Source organism: Eleginops maclovinus, chromosome 3 (genome assembly GCF_036324505.1).
Source record: "Eleginops maclovinus isolate JMC-PN-2008 ecotype Puerto Natales chromosome 3, JC_Emac_rtc_rv5, whole genome shotgun sequence".
Taxonomy (NCBI): Eukaryota; Metazoa; Chordata; class Actinopteri; order Perciformes; family Eleginopidae; genus Eleginops; species Eleginops maclovinus.
In genome coordinates this window covers 7,546,744-7,566,798 of record NC_086351.1, presented here as the reverse complement: position 1 = coordinate 7,566,798, position 20,055 = coordinate 7,546,744, and the positions used below count along the sequence as shown (strand labels likewise).

At 39.1% G+C, this 20,055-nt stretch overlaps 1 protein-coding gene across 1 annotated transcript; it reads left to right on the top strand.

The window, feature by feature from the left end:
• Positions 1-243: 243 nt before the first annotated feature.
• Positions 244-5,936, top strand: LOC134862129 (uncharacterized). The gene is made up of 6 exons (XM_063879863.1): positions 244-386; positions 2,030-2,147; positions 2,940-2,991; positions 3,144-3,176; positions 3,316-3,348; positions 5,008-5,936. Exons 1-6 carry the CDS (start codon positions 352-354, stop codon positions 5,367-5,369), a joined length of 633 nt encoding a protein of 210 aa, XP_063735933.1. The 5' UTR covers positions 244-351; the 3' UTR covers positions 5,370-5,936.
• The last annotated feature ends 14,119 nt before the right edge of the window (positions 5,937-20,055 follow it).

The window sequence follows — 20,055 nt, the reverse complement described above, 5'->3', positions numbered from 1 at the left end:
CTTTGAATGTCACGAAAATACAACACATCTTTACATTTTATTCAACATTTCACTGTTTAACAATCTGTTCTTACACATTTTACTCTTCTTTTTCAGGAATTTCAGGCATGATTTTTTTTCCTCACAAATTCCGTTAAGGTTTTACACCAGTTATTCAATACTGCTTTAGTTTGGCCCTGCATGCAGTACATTTTGCCAACTCAGAGTGGTGCCACCTACACCATAGCCTTCACTCAGTCCAACCACAACTCTCTCCACAGAGAGGGAAAAAAACTCCATCTGAAGTTCACAACATAGCCCATGTAAAAGGGAAAACCCTCACACCCTGAGACATGTCTCAGAGAGGAGCAGATGAATTTGGGCTTTGAGATTGCAACACACACCAGGTGAGTCAAGCTTTAATGAGTGCATTTAAACTCTGTTAAATGGGTGTCTATTAAAGATATTGTTTTACATTTCTAGATATTACTGAGTTTAATGATCATTATTAGTTGTAAAATATTGGGTATAATTAAATGTAGATAAGATCTTTACTATTTATTTTTAATTATTAACATTTTGAATTGTCTCAGTATAGCTGCACTATTTTCACCATGATCATAATAACAAGGGCAACCAAGTGTACTTAATTTGCACAGTGGGTCAGAAGTCAAAATCAGCATAATCAAACATATTTATCAACATTTATCACATTATTTGGATTTATTAAATGAATAATTAACCTAGTATTTATTAACCTTGAGACACTCAGTATAAATGAGGATGTGGTGAAGAACCACTCTGTAGATTAAGATGCTACTATCCTTTCAAGATTGTTTTCTCACCCTGCAGAACACACAGGCATAGTCAATAGTTTTATAAATCTATTTGTCAGCTGACAGTATATACATTAGTCATGGTAACTCAACTTCACCCATGACTGTTTAACAACTACAGGTCATAATACCTCATATACAGTGGAATGTGTAGCACAGCAATGTGCTTGGATCAGTATACAAAGTAGCTTTAAAGGTCTGGAGATTGAATGATATCCACTTGAAAACCAGTTGTATTTCAGCAGGCTCAGGTAACAGCCTCTAGTGTGTTTCAGTCACGGTCATTTCAAATATATAACCAAAACACAAACTATTCACTGACATGCATGACCAAAATAAAAACCACTGACACTGAGGTTAAATCCTTTGAGCCGATAGCACATGTACCCATAATACGACATGTGAAATACAGTTGAGGTACAACATCTGGGAGTTTAAAGACAGTACTTATTATTTTTTTAACCTGAGTTACAGTTTATAAAGTTTGACAAATATTCTATTGCGTCATGTTAATACTCACATATAGATTTATAGGGAACACAAGCAACAAGATTTCGATCAATTTCTCCAGCCAAATATACTTTAAGTATCACCAAAAAAGTACCCAGTATAGCATTATAGTGTAAAATGGTCTTTGTGATTCATTGATTATCCTGTATCTCATTGTTAGAGGTTAATACCGATGCATTGGTATTGGTAGAACTGCGAACAACTCACAGACATCTTGAATGTGACAATTGGTCAATTGTTTTTGGTAAGAGTTCACAAGCCAAAAACATTGGTTTAATCTTTAACAATTCATGTGTTTATAAGATCATATGTATGTGTTTTCTTCATGTTAAATCCTAATCCTGAAAAAAAAACTAGCAACTATAACTGTAAATTGAAATTAGTGGAGTAAAAACTACACGAGTCCTTCATTCATCAGTACTTCATTCTGAAATGTAGTGCAGTATAACGTAACATAAAATAAAAATACAAGGACCTGAAAAGTGTACATGAGTAAATGAAATGTTCAAACACTGCCTAATAGACTCTGTTATAAAAATGTCCCCAAATGTCTGTGATAAATATGATGAATAAAAAGAGGGTCCAATTTCCCTGTTGAATCTTCATGGAAGTAAATTACAATCCATCAAATGTATGTTTAAACTAATATATATATATATATATATATATGTATGTGTGTGTGTGTGTGTGTGTGTGTTTGACAGAATGGAGGGACATTCGGGGTCCTCTCATAAGTACCTGCAGGTGTGGTGCAGCGTCCTCACTGTGGCCATGGTGGTTATGGCTGCTTTTCTCATCTCAGTCAAACAAAAGTCAACTGGGGTAAGTACATCTGTCACAGGAGCAGGGAAAATTACATTTAAATATCTTATATTCGCTGCTCAGGGGTAGGATTTAGGTGTCATCTGTTACCTGACAGTTTATCTGCAACCTAATGCATCATGTTAGACTGCATAGTTTTCTCCTTGAAGATTTTATACAGTCTGTGACGTGATTATTTTTTGTAGTTTAATGCCATCACATGTGAAGCCATGTCTGCAGTGCGCTTATAAAATTCCACTCATGATGTCACATAAAAAAAGTAATGTTTTAATTATATCATAACTTTATTGAATTAACAAAAGAAGCCTTTCACTTTCTTTTTATGTTTTCAGAAAGCCAATCCTGGTTAATCTGTCTGTATTAAAACCTATTTGTTTTAAAAGTTAGGTGGGGAAAGTCCAGATTAACAGTATGTGCCTCTAGATGGCAGTAACAAGATCTATAAGCAGTTCAAAATATATGTTTGAAATAATGGTATGTGTCTCAGTGTAGTGCTTAAGATGTGAAACATATATATATGACACAACACATGTTCAGTATAACGGGAATATAGCATAATATTTTCAAGATAGATTAAAAGATGTCCTGTTCCTTCATTGGTTTATTGGATTCTTTAACGTTAGAAAACACCCACTGATCGTCTACCAAATGCGCATTTCCAGCCAAGTTTCTAGAAATTCAAATAGCAATAGATTTTCTGAAAACATATGGTCTGTATTTCTCTATTACCAGAGAGACAACACAGTAATAAGGATGATGATGATTTTTACGATGATGTTTTTTATTTTTTAGGAAGAAGTCTCTACAGTGAAACCAGATAATGCCAGTCCAATAAATCCAACAGGTAGGTGCCAAATTACCCCGTTCAGTTTAATAAAGTAACCTCAGATTATTGCAAAAAAAATGAAGATCTTATCATTATATTAATAACATTTAAAAAAAAATAAATCAAAATGTGAATGAATCTGGATTTAACAGAGAACTTTTCTTTTGCAGTCAACAGTATTGTGGCTCCATTCGGGTCAATAAGTAAGTATTCACAAACATATTTTCAAACTTACAACAACCTGATAGATATTATTGCTTTAACTCAAACATTTGATGTACTGTGTACTTTTCCACATTTATTGCATCATGGAATAACCCTATAAATGTTGTTATTTGTCAGGATCAACTCGCTCGTTCATCCAGTTAATCAAGGGTGAGTTCACTTCCTGTTGTGGTTAATATTCAGATTGATTTCATCCCTTCTTCTTGTGTGCTATATTTATGTGTTTTGATGATGATTATGAGATTTCCATGTTTATATTTTAGACAGCTGAAGCTACTGAGAGTAAGTTCCTACTTTACTCCAGTGTGTGGTCATATTCTAAATCCACTTGCTCAGAGATCATACATTTCTTTGATGACAAACATCTTCTAAAATCCTAATTCCTCTATTTTGCCTTTTTCTCTTTCGTTTTTTGTTTCTGTCCAAAAAGAGTTCAAGCAAAAAAAAAGAAGAGGGAAGTCATTGTGATTTATTTACAATGACAGCAAAAAAAAATCACCTTTCTATAGCATCAATATTCAGTGTCTGGTTAAACTTTAAAGATCGTGAACTTCCCTAATTTTACACAAACTTCAATGGTCACACAGAAAGCTGCTTTATAAAAAAAGAGAGAGTGATGACTTTTATCGCCTGAATACTCTATATCTCCACTGCCCAAAATTCAAAATGTATTTTTAGATCTTACTCACTTTTTACTGAACCTTCTTACTGTCACTGTTATTCTACATTACAAAAAAGCTCTCACACTTGACGCCTACAGTTGCGTAGTGCAACAAGTTCAGACACGCTCTCTGAAAGAAGCTGCAAGTCATTATGAGACATGTAGGAAGCCTTAAAGGAAGCAGAGGATGACACGCAGATTCAAGTTAAGCTTCTGCACCAGCGAGTAAATAATAACAACGTAACGCAGACGATTGGTTTCTGTGTATGATAATGGTCTGCTAAAGGCAAATAAAGGCAAAAATCCTAAAGGTCACTCAAGAGGGAGCAGACTGGGAATCTGAAAAGAGGTTCTGCAGTACAGGCATAATGTCAAAAATAACGATTTTTTTAACATTAAATCATGTAGTATGTCACAGTAGAGGCACAAAATACAAATATGAACCTGAAAATGAGCATAATAGGGTTCCCTTTAAGATTACAAATCCCTAGTAAAGCAATTTTTCTCAATCAGAGTTACAACAGTATTTGTAATTCTGTGTGTTTTTTGCTCTGGTTTAAAATGGCTGGGACTCAGTTGGAGAAAGGCGATGTAACCTGTTATGGCAATTGTTTGGACATTAAAAGTTATATTACTACCTTATCCACAAATTAACAGTCAAGTATACAGTGTACTTGCCAACTTTCTTTATGTGTACATCTACACACAATTAATCTGCATGTCTGTCTGAGATAGACATTACAGCCCTGTCATGTTTCCAGTCTCTTGCATTGTGTTCCTCCAACCACAGCATCTGTTTCCTCTGTTAAGGGGGTTCCTAAAACCTCAACAAACCCAAGGCAGAGCTGTAATGTGGGCTCAGCTAACCTACAGTATAATCACAGCCCAACACCAGACAGTTTGGCAGGGGATGCTTAATCTGACAAAATGGAAGGAAATGAGCCATTATAGAAGGATCAACTTAGTTTTAAGAGATGCCTTGATTGAAGTTGAGAGGAAAACGCTGAGGTGATTGTTTCAAATGGCTTTGGTTGAAAAAAAGATCTACAATCTGAGCCCAAAAGGTCTTAAGACTAACGTTTGATAGGTGTGGTTAACATTTTTGTAGAGCTAAGCAGCTGAAGAAATGTGAATCAAATCTCTTACAGATCCCCTGAAGGACTCTTGGAAAGACTCACCCCCCAGCAGTCGCTCCTCTTCCCTCTTCCTGAGAAATGACTCCATCCACTTCAAGGAGAGCAGCACCTACTTCATCTACGCTCAGGTCCACTTCAGGGACCTTGGGAAAAGACAAAATCAGACCAAATTTGTGTCTTTGCAAAGAAATCCCACGAATGGTAGAGGTCTCCTTGTATTGGTTCAGGGGACATTTCCGGAAACAACAGTCAGCTCCGTGTGGCTGGCTAAGATTGTAAGCCTCAGTGAGGGCGACAGTATCAGTTTAAACGTCACAGCAGAGTTTGGGACAGACAGCCAATTGACCTTCTGGGGAGCAATTCGTCTTTCTTAGCACTGCTGGTCTCAAAGATTTGTTCCGATATGAGAAAGAGTAATTTGGGGTTGGACTGGTATGTTTTAAGTAGGCCTTCATCTGAATGTACCCTGCCAATATTTTATGATATAAACGCAATTTAAGGCCAACAAGTAGTCAAGACCACAGGAATAGTGATATTTAACAGTCATGCAACACTAAAAACCTAAAAGCTTCCTCAGGCGGACTACTGGGTAAGCTTTAACACATTTAACTGATCAATTAAAATAAAAGTAAAGATAAATGCTCAAATTGTCATTTATCCTTTGATATTTGGACAAACATTTCATTTTACTGTGCCAGTCTAACCTTAAACTTGTCTCTACTTTTTGTCTATACTTTCAAGTATGCCAGGTTGTTCTCACTCTTGAAATTGTGTGGCGTTCTGTGGTCTTGTACATGTTTAAGCTATTTGGTTTTACGTATTTTAAATTGATTGTAAACTGTGACTGTCATGAGCATGAATGTTTTTTTCTCATATGTTTTTAATAATTTATGAAGTGGAATATCATATTTGTTGGGTTGATTTCAATGAGGAGAAGAATTGACGGGCAATAAAGTTAGTATTATTCTAATCTTTGAGTCAATTTGCTGACTTTTTCTTTGCACAGATGACCACATGGTGGTGCCATGTTCTGTGTAGCATGTATTTCCAACAATCACATAACATAGTCAAACAATATATTATTGTAGTAGATCGTTTTAAAACTTAAAACGATCTACTAACACATGCAATGGAGGATGAGAAACATCAAGAGCATTGTAAAATAAACCTGCCAACTAAAAAAGGGCGGCTAACACTGTACACACATATGGTACAGGACCATGTAAACTGTGATTAAGCATTGCATTCAGCAGACAGGAGCAACAGGTGCAGAACAGGAAGCCACATATTTTGTGCAACATTAGTCACACTGTTCCCCCACATCTACAGATGTATTTCAACTCAACTGACCTGCAATCAGACTCTTTGGCTGATTGCATTAAGTTTTCAAGTATTTAAGTGTTGGACAAATGCAACATTTTAACCTGAGATAGAGCTACATGTATATGATAATCAAAGAGCATATTACAATGCTCCTAAGTAAAATTTGAATCCATGCTCGGTAGCTTTTACTTAAGAAACCATGAACACACACTCATCTGCAAAACACAAGCTGACTTAATAGCTGAGAAGTCATTACACCCACTTTGTTGGCAATACTTTCAAAACAGGATTGACTTCCTATGACGTGATAGCAAACATTCCGTTGTGGGTGAGGCCTACACTTCCCCCGCCTTATCAGTGTGAACAGGGCCTGTGCAGGCAGATTAAGTTCAGGATTTAGAGCAGGCAGCATGATGACATCACATCCAACAGGTATCTTAGGCTACCTGCTCACACATTCCCCACAACACTTGCTCCTTTGTTCTCTACTGCCTTTGTAGTTCTGTAGGGATTGTTTGTCAGATTGTTCACCAGGGCCCTGATGACATTTTGAGTCTCACGTGTGTTTTTACGTGTGTGGTTCAGTCAGAATAAGACAATTTATAAAAACATGACCAAACATTCAAATATAAAACACGGAAAGAAGATAAGACAATTCTGATGGTAATGTGGTGTAGTGTGGTGTATTAAATCTGGAGATATATCAGGGCAGATACTCCCTGAGGTCAGAGGAAGGTTGGAAGAAGAGTGAAAAACAACATTAGAGGCGAAAGAACAGTTCATAGTGATAACTACAGTTAACATGACTAAAATGTGGTAAAAAGATACATAATTTCATTTTGAAGGTCATATAATGGTTAAAAACGTTAAAAGCATACTAGAATTCATGTTTTATATGATTTGGTACATGTTGATAAAAAGGTGTACTTCCCCTTTAAGACCGCATACATGCGCTAGATATTCTGTGGACAAGGAGAGCGTGCGGACAGTGCTTGAGAGCTGTGGAGGCAAACGGTTTTCTTACCTTCTTTTTAGTGAATAGTAAATAGTTACAACAAGTGTATTAGCCAGCCATATTTTTTTTAACCAATTATAACTTTGAAACCGAGTAATAAAACGGAGATTCCTATATTTTTCTTTATTACAACAACGTTTCTGAAGTGGACTTTTGTTGAACTGTACAGCTGGGCTAGCTATGGACACTGCCTGTGGAACGTAACTTCTTGCTAACAATAGACAACTGAGTAAAGCTTGAATTATACTTGTTTTAACAGCCCTTACGCTTACGTCTTGCGTTTATGTTAGTGACTCGAGGCGTTTATACTTCATTTTGCTTTGTCGGCGGTTGCGTGTGCTGCGTGGCGATTCCCCGCCAGGACAGTAGGTGGAGCAGTGGGTTTTTCCAAGGACGGGTTGTAGATATGCTCATACCGTCGGACCTCTTCTGACAGTCTCTCTTCCAGTGGATTCATGTTGTTGCTTCTTCTTCGTCGCTTTCTACCTTGACGTTCGAAAACAGCGGGGTTTTATTAGGGGATGAAACCGGAAAATGTGAACACGCCGCCGGACGTGATGTAGATAGTGGCTTGCGCCAGAGCTTACGTCTTGCGTCTTACGTAAAAGTTAGAAAATTGAGGTGACACACGCGAGCACGCAAGGGGGGGCTTGCAACCGCGCAAGGGCTTGCGATGCGTCTTGCGTTGCGTCTTTTTTCACCGACTATAAATCAAGTTTAAGCTATTGCAAGATTTCAAGACACTTCAAACCTCTACATTAGTAGGAAAACCTGCTAGACATTGGACAAGGAGCCTTGGAGAGGTTTGTGGAATAGATATTCCCAATTAGCCTACCGAGGCTGCATGTGACTCGTGAGTAGTTAGCTACGTGCTAGCTAGCAACTGAGAGTGGGGATCTCAACAAGGCTCGTCTGTGCTGCTTTGTGACTGTTGGTTAGCAAATGGGACCCGTATAATTACTGGAAGGACCGACTGCAAAGCAATCATGGCGGGGACAGGAACAGAAGAGACGGTAGGACTAACTGAGGAAAAGGAAAAGAGAGTTGTTAAACCAACACTTAAAGGATTGGAACATAAACTGCAAATGGAAATAACCTCAAGAAGAGCCATACTGGCCCAACTCACTAAGAGAAAGGACGAATTGCATGCTTTAATGGATGATGATGTAAATGTGGAAAACGTAGGAAAGGAACTGTTGACCAAATTTGAAGGACTGATAAAGGAATTCAGTGAAATAAATGTGCATGTTAAAGATTTATTCTGCCAGATGGGATCTGAAGAGAATATGAGCACAGATCAAAGGGATTGGTTTGAGCCAAGAAATAGCGAGCACATAGACTTTGTACAAGATGTGTGTGTATGGATACAGGCGGCTAAGCTACGCCAAGAGGAAGCTAAGAAGGCTAGTGATGAGATACAACCTGAAGATAGTGTGTCGGTCACATCCAAGAAATCTAAAAAAAATCTAAGTCTGTCAGCACTGCTTCAACAACATCGTCAGCTCGTTCTGAACGCTTAAAGGTAGAGTTGGAAAGAGCCGCTCTGTTAGCCAAGTCAGCTACATTGAAAAGAAAACAGGCTTTAGAAGAACACGAACTACAGCTCAAGGCTGAAAAGGAAGAGTTAGAGCTACAAGCCGGGCTCGCCGCGGCTGATGCGCAATTGGCCGTCTTAAGAAAATATGAAGGTTCAGAAGCGTCAGGCAGAACCAAAGGAAGTAGGGTGGATGTTCTTACATCTACTCCAGTGAAGCATGATGTCAGCCGCATTAAGAGTGATGTAGCCAACAGTGGCGGTCAGCATAGCCACACAATAAGAAGAGATGCAGGTGACAATGTGATACAAGCTCCTGTATACTCAGTGGACGATTCTGTGAATACAGATAACCTTGTTACCGTCATGCAACGCCAAAATGACATCACCGAAAGCCTAATAAAGCAACAGAAGCTCTCTACATTGCCACCACAGAGCATTCCTGTTTTCAAGGGAGATCCAGTAGAATATCGTCTCTTCATGAGGGCGTTTGAACATGGCGTAGAGAGTAAGACTGAAAATAGCAAAGACCGTCTGTACTATTCAGAGCAACACATGAATGGACAGCCTAATGACTTAGTGTAGCGTCCCCGTCTAAATGATGGTCGAACTCTCAAACTGATGGTTCATATTCCTTTATTTGCGAACCGTGATCCATTAAAGAACGCACCGTATGAACACACCGTAAGAGCTATAGACAAAAGAAAAATACAGTTACCTTTCCTTTTACTTAAATGAAATTATTTTTTAACTGCTTTTATCACATAACAATCATGTAAGTTTACTCCCCTTTTCTCTATTTTAATTAAAAGACAATCTCCAATGGAGTGCTGTATTACCATGAAATAAACAGTTTTTAACCTTAGCAGACCACACATAACACAGACAAAATACGTCCTGTTGCATTAATAAAACAACCAACGAGTTAGCTTAGCTCCATCTCACTTCAATACAGACCGACACGGCAGCTCGGCCAATGCTAATAGTAGCTACCGCTAACCAAAACACGTTCCATACATGAAACTATCAACGGCAACCAAACTCGAGCCGGGCATAAAACATAGCATGAAAGGGTAACTAAAACAAACCTTGTGCCCCTTATTAGCCAGGTGCTAGTGCGTTTCATGTATTTTCCTTTCTCTTTAGTTAGGCACACTTTTAGCATTGAAGCCACACTTTCCAACTGCCGTTAGAATCCGAAGCACCGGATGTTCATGAGGTCTCGGTTAGACGATTTCAAAATAAAAGCACTGAATATAAGGTCTGCTTAATATATAAGAAATAATGACCTGACCTTAACTAATGTTCAGAAACTAAATAAATAAACATAAAAACAACAAATGAAGTAATGTTCTAATCATATTAAAGGTCATTTACACTTAGTGCGCAGTTGCTTTCACATGGACCCAGAACAGGGCTATCCTGAAGCCAAGAGACTTCTGAAAGAACGCTTTGGTGATAAATACAAGATATCCATGGCTTACCTTGACAAGGCTTTAAACTGGCCTACCATAAAAACAGATGACACCAAGGCACTCGAATCATACACCCTCTTTCTCACAAGCTGCAGTAATGCAATGTCAGACCTCGAGTACTTAGATGAGATGGAAAATGCTGCTAACATGCGCACGATCATAGCAAAGCTTCCCTACAGGCTGAGAGAGAGAATCAGGAGTGTCGCCATAGACATTCAAAAAAGGCAAGATCGCCGGACAAAGTTCAAAGATGTAATAACGTTCGTCAACAGGCAGGCGGAAATGGCATCACACCCTGTGTTCGGTGAAATCCCAGGGCAAACAAAACGCCAGACAGACAGCAAGACAGAAAAGTCAAGTGGAAAGAAAAACATCACAACACTGGCCACCGAAGTAAAAGCACAGAAAGCCGAGATAGGTACTGGTGCCGGAAACAAGAAAACTCAGGAGAAGGGAACAAATGTGAACAAGGCCTTTAACAAACCCTGTATCCTCTGTCAGGGAGACCATACCATGGAACAATGCAAAAAACTTCAAAAAATGTTGCACAAGGAAAAGTTGGAGTTCCTCAAAAGCAAAGGACTTTGCTTCAGTTGTCTTACAGCAGGACACATGAGTAAGTTCTGTGAAGAAAAGAAGAGCTGTCAGATATGTTCAGCAACACACCCTACACTCCTACACATAAAACAGAAACCCAAAGACTCACCAAAGGAAGAGGCTTCACAGGGGGAGCCCAAGGACGAGTCTCCGAAGGAAGAGCAAACTGTAGTCAGCGGATTCGTGGATGCAGGGGACGCAAGCTCACAGACTGGGGCCAGGGGTACAGATAGTATCCTTGCCATCATTCCTGTGAGAGTAAAGGCAAAAAAAGGCAACAAGGTGCTGACTTGTTATGCATTCCTGGATCCAGGGAGTAATGCTTCCTTCTGCACTAACAAGCTGGCGAATGACCTTCACCTGCAAGGAAAAAATGTGAACATCCTACTTACCACCATGGGAGAACAAAAGGCAGTCTCCTGCAAAGCTGTACCAGACCTAGAAGTGAGCAGCTTAGAAGGCAATGACTTCATCGAGCTCACAGAGGTTTTTTCACAAAAGGTTATACCTGTGAGTAAAGAGAACATTCCAACTCAAGAAGACGTGGATAAGTGGCCACATCTGCAAGGTGTACGAATTCCTTCGATCAACGCAGATTTCGGTCTTCTGATTGGAACTGATGTGGCGAAAGCCTTGGAACCAGAAGAGGTAATCCGTAGCGTCAAAGATGGGCCGTATGCAGTACGCACAGCGCTAGGATGGACCGTAAACGGACCGCTGCGCGAGAACATTAGATTCAAGACATTTGTGGCAAACAGGGTTGCTACAATCCTACAAGCATCAAGAGTGGAGCAATGGAGCTACATGAACACTTAGTTAAATCCAGTGGATCACGCTTCCAGGGGGCAAAAGGCAAGCGTCTTCACGCAGAACAAAGTATGGATCTCAGGGCCTGCCTTCTTCAGCAAGCCAGAAAGGGAATGGCCAAACAAGCCTGATCATTTAGAGGAGTTTACAGTAGCAGATCCTGAGGTCAAGAAAGGCATACTCGTCAATGCTACAACAGTAGAAGAAAGCACAGATGCAATGCAACAACTAACAGAATACTTCTCTTCATGGATACGGCTAAAGAAAGCGGTGGCGTGGCTCACTCGAGTCAAAGGAACCCTGGTAAACCTGTCGAAGAAGAGAGGAGAAATGAATGGATTATACAAGGATCAAGAACAAGTGAACAAAGAAATGACAAGCTACAAGAGGGGTCTCAAACAGACTTATCTGACCGTGGACGATTTGCGACAAGCTGAGCTGGATATCATCCGCCACTTCCAGCAAAAGAAGTTCAGAGAAGAAATGTTTGCTCTTCAGAGAAAAGAGCCCGTCAAGTAAAGTAGTCGAATCTACAGACTGAATCCGCAACGTCGGAGGGAGGCTCGGTCGAGCATCCATGCCAGCCGAAGCCAAGCACCCAATGCTCCTGCCTAAAGACCATCGCGTGGCTGATCTGATTCTTCAGGATGCACATGAGCGGCTGGGACACAGTGGACGCAATCATGTCTTGTCTCATGTACGTCAAAGATACTGGATTATCAACGCTCCCTCAACAATCAGAAAAATGCTGTCTTGCTGTATTACCTGTCGAAGACAACATGGTGCACCAGGCACAGGTCTATTACCATGCCTTCAAATGATATGAATGATCTGGAAGCTCTCACCCCACAGCACTTGCTGCTACTGAAGACTCAACCCAACTTACCACCGGGTCTCTTCCGGAAAGATGACACCTACGCGCGTAAAAGATGGAGGCAAGTCCAGTATGTGAGCGACCTATTCTGGAAGCGCTGGACCAAGGAGTATCTGCCTCAACTCCAGAAAAGACAGAAATGGAACCATCCATCACGAAACTTCATCCCAGGAGATGTAGTCTTGATTGTCGACGAGTCAGCGCCTAGGGGATCCTGGCTGATGGGAAGGATCGTCAAGACTACGGAGGATGAGCATGGAATGGTCCGCAAAGTTCGAGTCAAGACAAAGACTAATGAGCTTGAGAGGCCGATAACGAAGCTCTGCTTACTTCAAGAAGCAGTATGAGAAGGACTGTTGTCACCTGAGTGTTACTCAGAAGAAAGATATTCTAAGAAAAAACGTTCTTCAGATAAGTTGTAATTGTTTCTACCCTGGAAAGCAATTAGGGGCCGGGTATGTAGAGGCGAAAGAACAGTTCATAGTGATAACTACAGTTAACATGACTAAAATGTGGTAAAAAGATACATCATTTCATTTTGAAGGTCATATAATGGTTAAAAACGTTAAAAGCATACTAGAATTCATGTTTTATATGATTTGGTACATGTTGATAAAAAGGTGTACTTCCCCTTTAAGACCGCATACATGCGCTAGATATTCTGTGGACAAGGAGAGCGTGCGGACAGTGCTTGAGAGCTGTGGAGGCAAACGGTTTTCTTACCTTCTTTTTAGTAAATAGTAAATAGTTACAACAAGTGTATTAGCCAGCCACATTTTTTTTAACCAATTATAACTTTGAAACCGAGTAATAAAACGGAGATTCCTATATTTTTCTTTATTACAACAACGTTTCTGAAGTGGACTTTTGTTGAACTGTACAGCTGGGCTAGCTATGGACACTGCCTGTGGAACGTAACCTCTTGCTAACAATAGACAACTGAGTAAGCTATTGCAAGATTCACACTTCAAACCTCTACATCTGAAATAGGTTAAAGATGCCCTAGGTCACCGAGTGGGGCATACAAAGTTATGGCCTAGGTGGTATAGTAAATCAGTTCATATGCAGTTGTTTACTCCCTGAGGTCATAGAGTGTGCAGAGAGTGATGTGGTACGACAGGAGGTTGTAGAACAAACCTCTGGACTACGTCAGAAGACCTCCAGGGATGAGTAAGACGAAGACTAACGTATAGATCACCTTATTTGGGTCCACATCCTCATAGAACATCGCATTTTGACACACCCCCACATTTCTCCTATAAAGTGTATGCACAAAGACTGTTCGGGGGACTTCCACAATTGGCTCTGGGAACCCCGCATCGCCCGTGTTGGTGTATGATACTATGCTGTTGTAATAAACCTTATTATATACAAGCTGGTGTCTCCGGAGACTTCTTCATCATCTTCACAAACATCGCTACAAGATATACTTCAGTAGCATTAATGATTGTATTAAATAATGCTGCATGTTAACCTTTTCATTTTTGTTCTTCAGAGAGCACTCCACAGCACTTTCTTAATAAGAAGGTTTTTAAAAACATTGTGTATTTGTGCAGGGCAGGTCCGGTGTGGTGTGTATCACATAGTTTACGTCCTAGTTTCCTAGTTCCTCACAAGTGTTGAAAGCTATAATTAAATATTTCTGGATTAACCTTTTATAGACAAACACTTTTTTTTATTACAGCAAAACTAAAAATGCTTTTTTGAAGGTGCGAATGTGACATTATATGCAGGGGTGATGACAATGTGCAAAGCCAACTGAGAGAAATGTGTTTTGTGATATTGGGCTATATGAATGAACTTTGATTGGAGTTGATTACTGAGATATGTTTATAAAGTAAAAGTAGGAAAATGTCAATGTAAAGATACTGCATTGTAGTTCAATTTCTATGCCTATATTGATATTTAAACTTAAGAAAATAAATAATACTCAGAAAATATAGTGTCCCTGTCAGTGTAATTCATTATATTTAGTTGCTATTACTAACACATTTATGTGAAGGCAACATTATATTATTGCAACTGACATAAAAAAGTCATTCACACGCTGGTGGGAAATGAAAGTGCACCAGCAGCAAGATGGAAACAAATCAACATTTTAATTAAAATGATACACAATTAACTAAAGATAGATCTCAGGATTTATTTAAAAAACAGCGTTTCAATCAAAACATCTCATATCATGTCATCAGCTTATTTAGAGGGTATGATATTAAAGGTTAAGATACAGATCGTGTGAAGACTGACACTTCCTTGTACGTGTCTCACGCTTCCTGCCTCATGCACGCAACCATTAGATGATATTACTTTTAATTAGCTATGTTTGTTGTGTGAAGGATGTGTTTGCATGCAGTGCTACAAAACGAGAGGAAAAACATCCATCATCACTTCCTCTGTCTTGTCTGTAACAATATTCCCAAATGTCAATCACCTGACTTTAATTCATAATGAAAGGATGTACTTCCTTAATTCTATTGTGTTTGTCTGTGTACTTATGTCTTGGCTTGCTTAATTTCGTCTTTCGTCAGCTGAACCAACTGTTCATCATATGATTTTGACATTTTTGTGAAAACAAGTATTGGACTGGAGAGAATTTCTCTTTTTAAACTGTAGATTTGATCAGTTTAGATCAAAGCTGTTATGTTTGAGTTATTGGTCTGACTTGGCTCTGACTTTTGGCTTTTACATTGTTGCAACAAAGTTAAAACTTGATGGCCAAAAAGAACGAGAGTAGGAGGAATCGACTGACAAAGATTTACATCTATGAAATGCAGGAATAAAACCCCTACAGATTAGAGAAGTGGACCTTGGACTGGAATGTTGCCTTTAAATCCCCCAGACACTGGGTAAAGCTGAGAACAAGTAGTAGTACTGCACACACTGCAAAGTCTGTCAGTCACTGTGACATGGTTTACCATGGTTATTGTTAGCTTCTTGATACCGAAATGTATCCTACAGTAAGTTACATAGCGCAGGGTTGCCAACTCCCATGCATCTGGCGTGTGACACACGCTTTCACTCTCAATCTCACGCTCTCACGCCAAAAAACAAAATGAACCGGCGATCGTTTTTAGTTGGTTATTTACAGTGTTGAGTTGACAGGCTGCTCAAGCTGTCGATCCAGTCTCTTCCCGCCCTCACCACTCTCAACAACCATGGGATACCCGTCTTGCGCATGCGCAGAATCCGTTTTAAAGCCAGGCTTTTCATCAGTCGACGGCGAACTTTACTGAAGGAAAGCTGGGTTTGCACAGTGCACTTATCGATATCGGTGAATATGTTTGAAAACATTTCCTTCAATACTAAGCAAAAATAAAATGACAGCTAAAACAAGTGGATTTTATTCTTACCTGCTTCAGGTGAACAGGACCACTACATGTCAAGTGAATGCTAATTTCAAAGCTGAAATCATGCTTATAGGGCAGCACAATCTTCAGGGCCGGGAATGATGTCCAGCCCATTTTCATATGTTGGTATCAATCCTTGAATGTGTGCACTTAAAAATAACCTTTCCATATACTTGAAATGATTGCCCAGTATTGATTATTTTAAAATATGTTTAGATATGTTCCCTGACCTTCAACATTAGCATGAATAGGCTACTGTATTATTACCAATAAGAAATAATAAGAGAAACTCTAAAAATAGGACCCAAATTGTTACAAATTATTATTACCCTTTTAAGGAAACTGTGGATCTTTGTCGGGTTTTTTTTTTTTTTGTATGACACAAGCTGTCGCAATTCAACCATGATGCATTCATATTGCATTTGATTTGGGCATATTTTGATTAAATAGTGCAAATTCTGCCTCTGGAAAGTAGTGGTTTTCTCATGCCTTCTTTCACACATGTAACATTTAAAACATATTGTGCAACAACGTTTTGATCTCCTCTAATCTTGTACTTATCTCAGGGGCACTTTCTCACATTAAACCAAACACATTTATTTCACTTAGTTAAATGAAATTGTTGGCACTGTAAACCTCTTTGTGTAGTTTGGGTATAGCTAATATTATGGTTGTGGCTAACGGATCCCAGATTCAGATAAGCACCTAATCTAATCTTTTGGTAAGATACAGAATGAAACAAGGAGTCAAACAGTGTACATTTGTGTAGGCATAGCGGAGATCTGTGCCAGACAGAAAATTGGCAGCGAAAGCCACTGTTCCTTTGTAGTGAAACCTCATTTTGGCGAAGGTTATTCCCTTACACAACCACATCTTGCACTGAGCCCACATACAGCAACACCGAATAAGGGATGATGAGAAGGAATCCAAAACCTTCTTGATGTGGCTTTTTTGTTTCTTCAAAAACAGCCACCTGTGATTGTGTCACCATACAAATGTGAAAATGAAACTTGAAAGCAGGATGCTGTTCGCCTACAACTGCTTCCTTTCTCCATTTCCTATCTCCTTTCACCCCTGTCCTCCTTTCGCTATTCTTTCTTAAATAGCTTCCTTCCTGCCCTGCTGTAATCTTCTTAGGAATTATGACTGATCTCAACGTCCCGATGACCGCATCCTTGGATTTCATGATGCAATCCAAGAGCAAAATCAGCAAAGAACAAAAGAGGGATTTTTTTCCCAGATATCACAGTTCAGTGTTGGGAATATGTCACCATGCGATTAGTAGAGGAATAAGGATTCAGGCTCACAGGGAAAGGAAAAGGGCACCCAGATATGAAGGCTCACACTGGGGAGGTTTAGTTACCAGTTGTATATTCCCCTGGCTCCATGAAAAGAGGTAATTGTCTTCTGACCAAATCCAGTGGGTGTTTGTGAGTTACATATTACAGATGACCTCTGACTGGGAAATTGGATGTTTTTGTCAGCTTTGAAGTTCAACAGAACACACAAATGATAGTGAATTGAGGTGGTAATTTCAGAGCACAGTCAGTCATAAATCATGATTATTTGTCGCTTTTTATTAATTTATAAACATTTCAGAGGGTTACATTTTTACCAAAGAAACATAGAACAAATATTAACAAGGAATGAGAACCGAGGGATACATGGCTTGGTTTGATGACTTTATGTCTATTGTCCTTTGATTTTCGCAGATCTTATCAGATGTTTTACTGTTCACATAACAATGTGTTATCCTCATAACTGCTGGCTACATACAGTATGTGCAATGTTATATACATTTGTCACACAGTCTTTTTAATGTATGCATGTGTTTATTGATGTGTCATATTTTATTGTGTCATATGTCTTTCCTTTCCTTTTCCTCATTACATTTATTCAATCGTTTTGGATAAACTTTGTGACTTAGACTTACTTGGCCTGTGATGGCATAAAAAACGCTGCGTGGAGGTTAATTTCTCTTGAGCGGGTGAAAAAGCACTATATAAAATGTTATTTATGTGTTGTCCATTTTGGTAAAACTAACATTGTCATGGGTGGGGAAAATAGGACCCAAATGCAGCAAAAAAGGGAAGCAAGTATGGGCTTTATTCCAAAAGCTGTTTTACAAAAATACAAAGTTTGGGAAAATCCAGGACGGGAAGAACACTGGACTTGACACATGAAGGACAATAGCGAACTGACAAGGAACACAATCGATAGCAGGACCCACAACAAAGACACAAATCACAACACAAGCCACAGGTGGGGAGGGGAGGAAGAAACACGAGGGCAACAGGTGACGACAATGAAACAATCAGACAGGAAAACCAAAAGACAGGAAGTAAAACTACACATGACATAATGGAGGGAAAACATTTCAAAAATATACAGGAAGCAGACACAAAACAAGGATCATCACAAACATGTTCCAGATATGAAAACATCCTTATTGTAAATCCTGGGAGTTTTTAGGAATTTGAACTTTTTGGAGCCAACCTGCAGACATTTCACAAATCAGTTCCTTCACAACATATTATTATTATTATTATTATTATTATTATTATTATTATTATTATTACTATTATTATTATTATTATTATTATTATTATTATTATTATATCAATACAATATACATAATCTTTTTAAACTTAGAAATCTCATATCTGGTGAAAATGCTATAGGTGGACAAAACAAAAGGAATCGAATGAATAATCAAGAGGTCGTGCATGAGTAAGCAGGAGGAAATGCAAATAGCAATGAGCTATTATGTGTGTGTGTGTGTGTGTGTGTGTGTGTGTGTGTGTGTGTGTGTGTGTGTGTGTGTGTGTGTGTGTGTGTCTGTCATGTTGTCGCCTTTGATGATGGTGAGGATGCTATCATTTTGCAATACCTTGTGGTCAGTTTGTGTTTGCATGTAGGAATGGAACAGTCTAATTGGAAGGTGTGATTTATCCACTTATTTCACACATGAGGAAAACACACACACACACACACACACACACACACACACACACACACACACACACACACACACAGTATTCATTCAAAGGGAAATTAAATGGGAATATCAATGAGCTGTTGCTAAAAATAAAAACGCAATGGAAAATGGATGTGTGTGATGACATGCCCTCACACTTGTGTTGTTGAGTTTTGCACAAAAGAAGTTAGGTGAGAAAGGGAAATGGGAAATCCAAGGCAGAGACAGTGGCCAATAAGGAGAAGTGTAAAAACCAGTTTGTCGAGTTGCATCACTCCGAGTTCTGAAACAGAAAGACAACAGTTGCCAAGTATCCCTTTTAAAACACTGTTCTCTTTAGTGATTGAGATAGATTTCAAAAGTATGAAGTCATACAAAATGTTGAGAAAAAACTAACTCTTGCAGTCTGACAATTAAGCTTTACATCCTATAATATTATACTTTGATTTATTCTATTATACAACAATCCTGTGTGTAATACACCATCTATTCAATGCGTATATGGTGCTTATGATTGCTCAAAAGGGTGGTTACAGTGCTGAAAACTAAATAAAAAACTAAATAAACAGGTGAGATGTTTACACAATCCACACATTTTTGTGGTCATCGAAAACATCTGGTCTGACCTCTTGTTGTCGGTGAGTCGGTGGATTTATGTGTAAGCCTCAGCAGTTACGGACAGCTAACATGTTGTGGGTGTCTACAGCCAGTAATGAGCTCAATATGTGTTTATGACTTTGTGTCTGTCTGTGTGTGTACAGTAGCCTATTTATGTTTGTGCATGGATAACTGTGTGTATGTGTATCAATGTGTGTGGTATAGCACTATGTAATTTTTTTAAACCTAAAAGTAGAGAACAACCACTTTCCCATCCTGAAACCACGACTCCCTTTGGCTTCAGCACTGGTAAACTCCACTCAGTGACTTTCCCTCCCGGTCTCATTTCTCTCCATAGCTCAGGCTGCTCCGCTGCTGCTGCTGCTGCTGCTGCTGCTGCTGCTGCTGCACTGTCTCCACTTACATTGTGACATCACTGGAGTTTCCCCACTGCACTGCCACAGCATAAATACTACAAGCTCTCTGGCAGAAATTCACTCTTAACACAATAGCA

What these genes read in the sequence shown, in the direction of transcription:
- LOC134862129 (XM_063879863.1), top strand. Translation starts at nt 352, where the DNA reads ATGAATTTGGGCTTTGAGATTGCAACACACACCAG. An exon ending in GAGATTGCAACACACACCAG is followed by an intron (nt 387 to 2,029) that starts GTGAGTCAAGCT and finishes TGTGTTTGACAG; the next exon opens with AATGGAGGGACATTCGGGGT. An exon ending in GGCTCCATTCGGGTCAATAA is followed by an intron (nt 3,177 to 3,315) that starts GTAAGTATTCAC and finishes GTTATTTGTCAG; the next exon opens with GATCAACTCGCTCGTTCATC.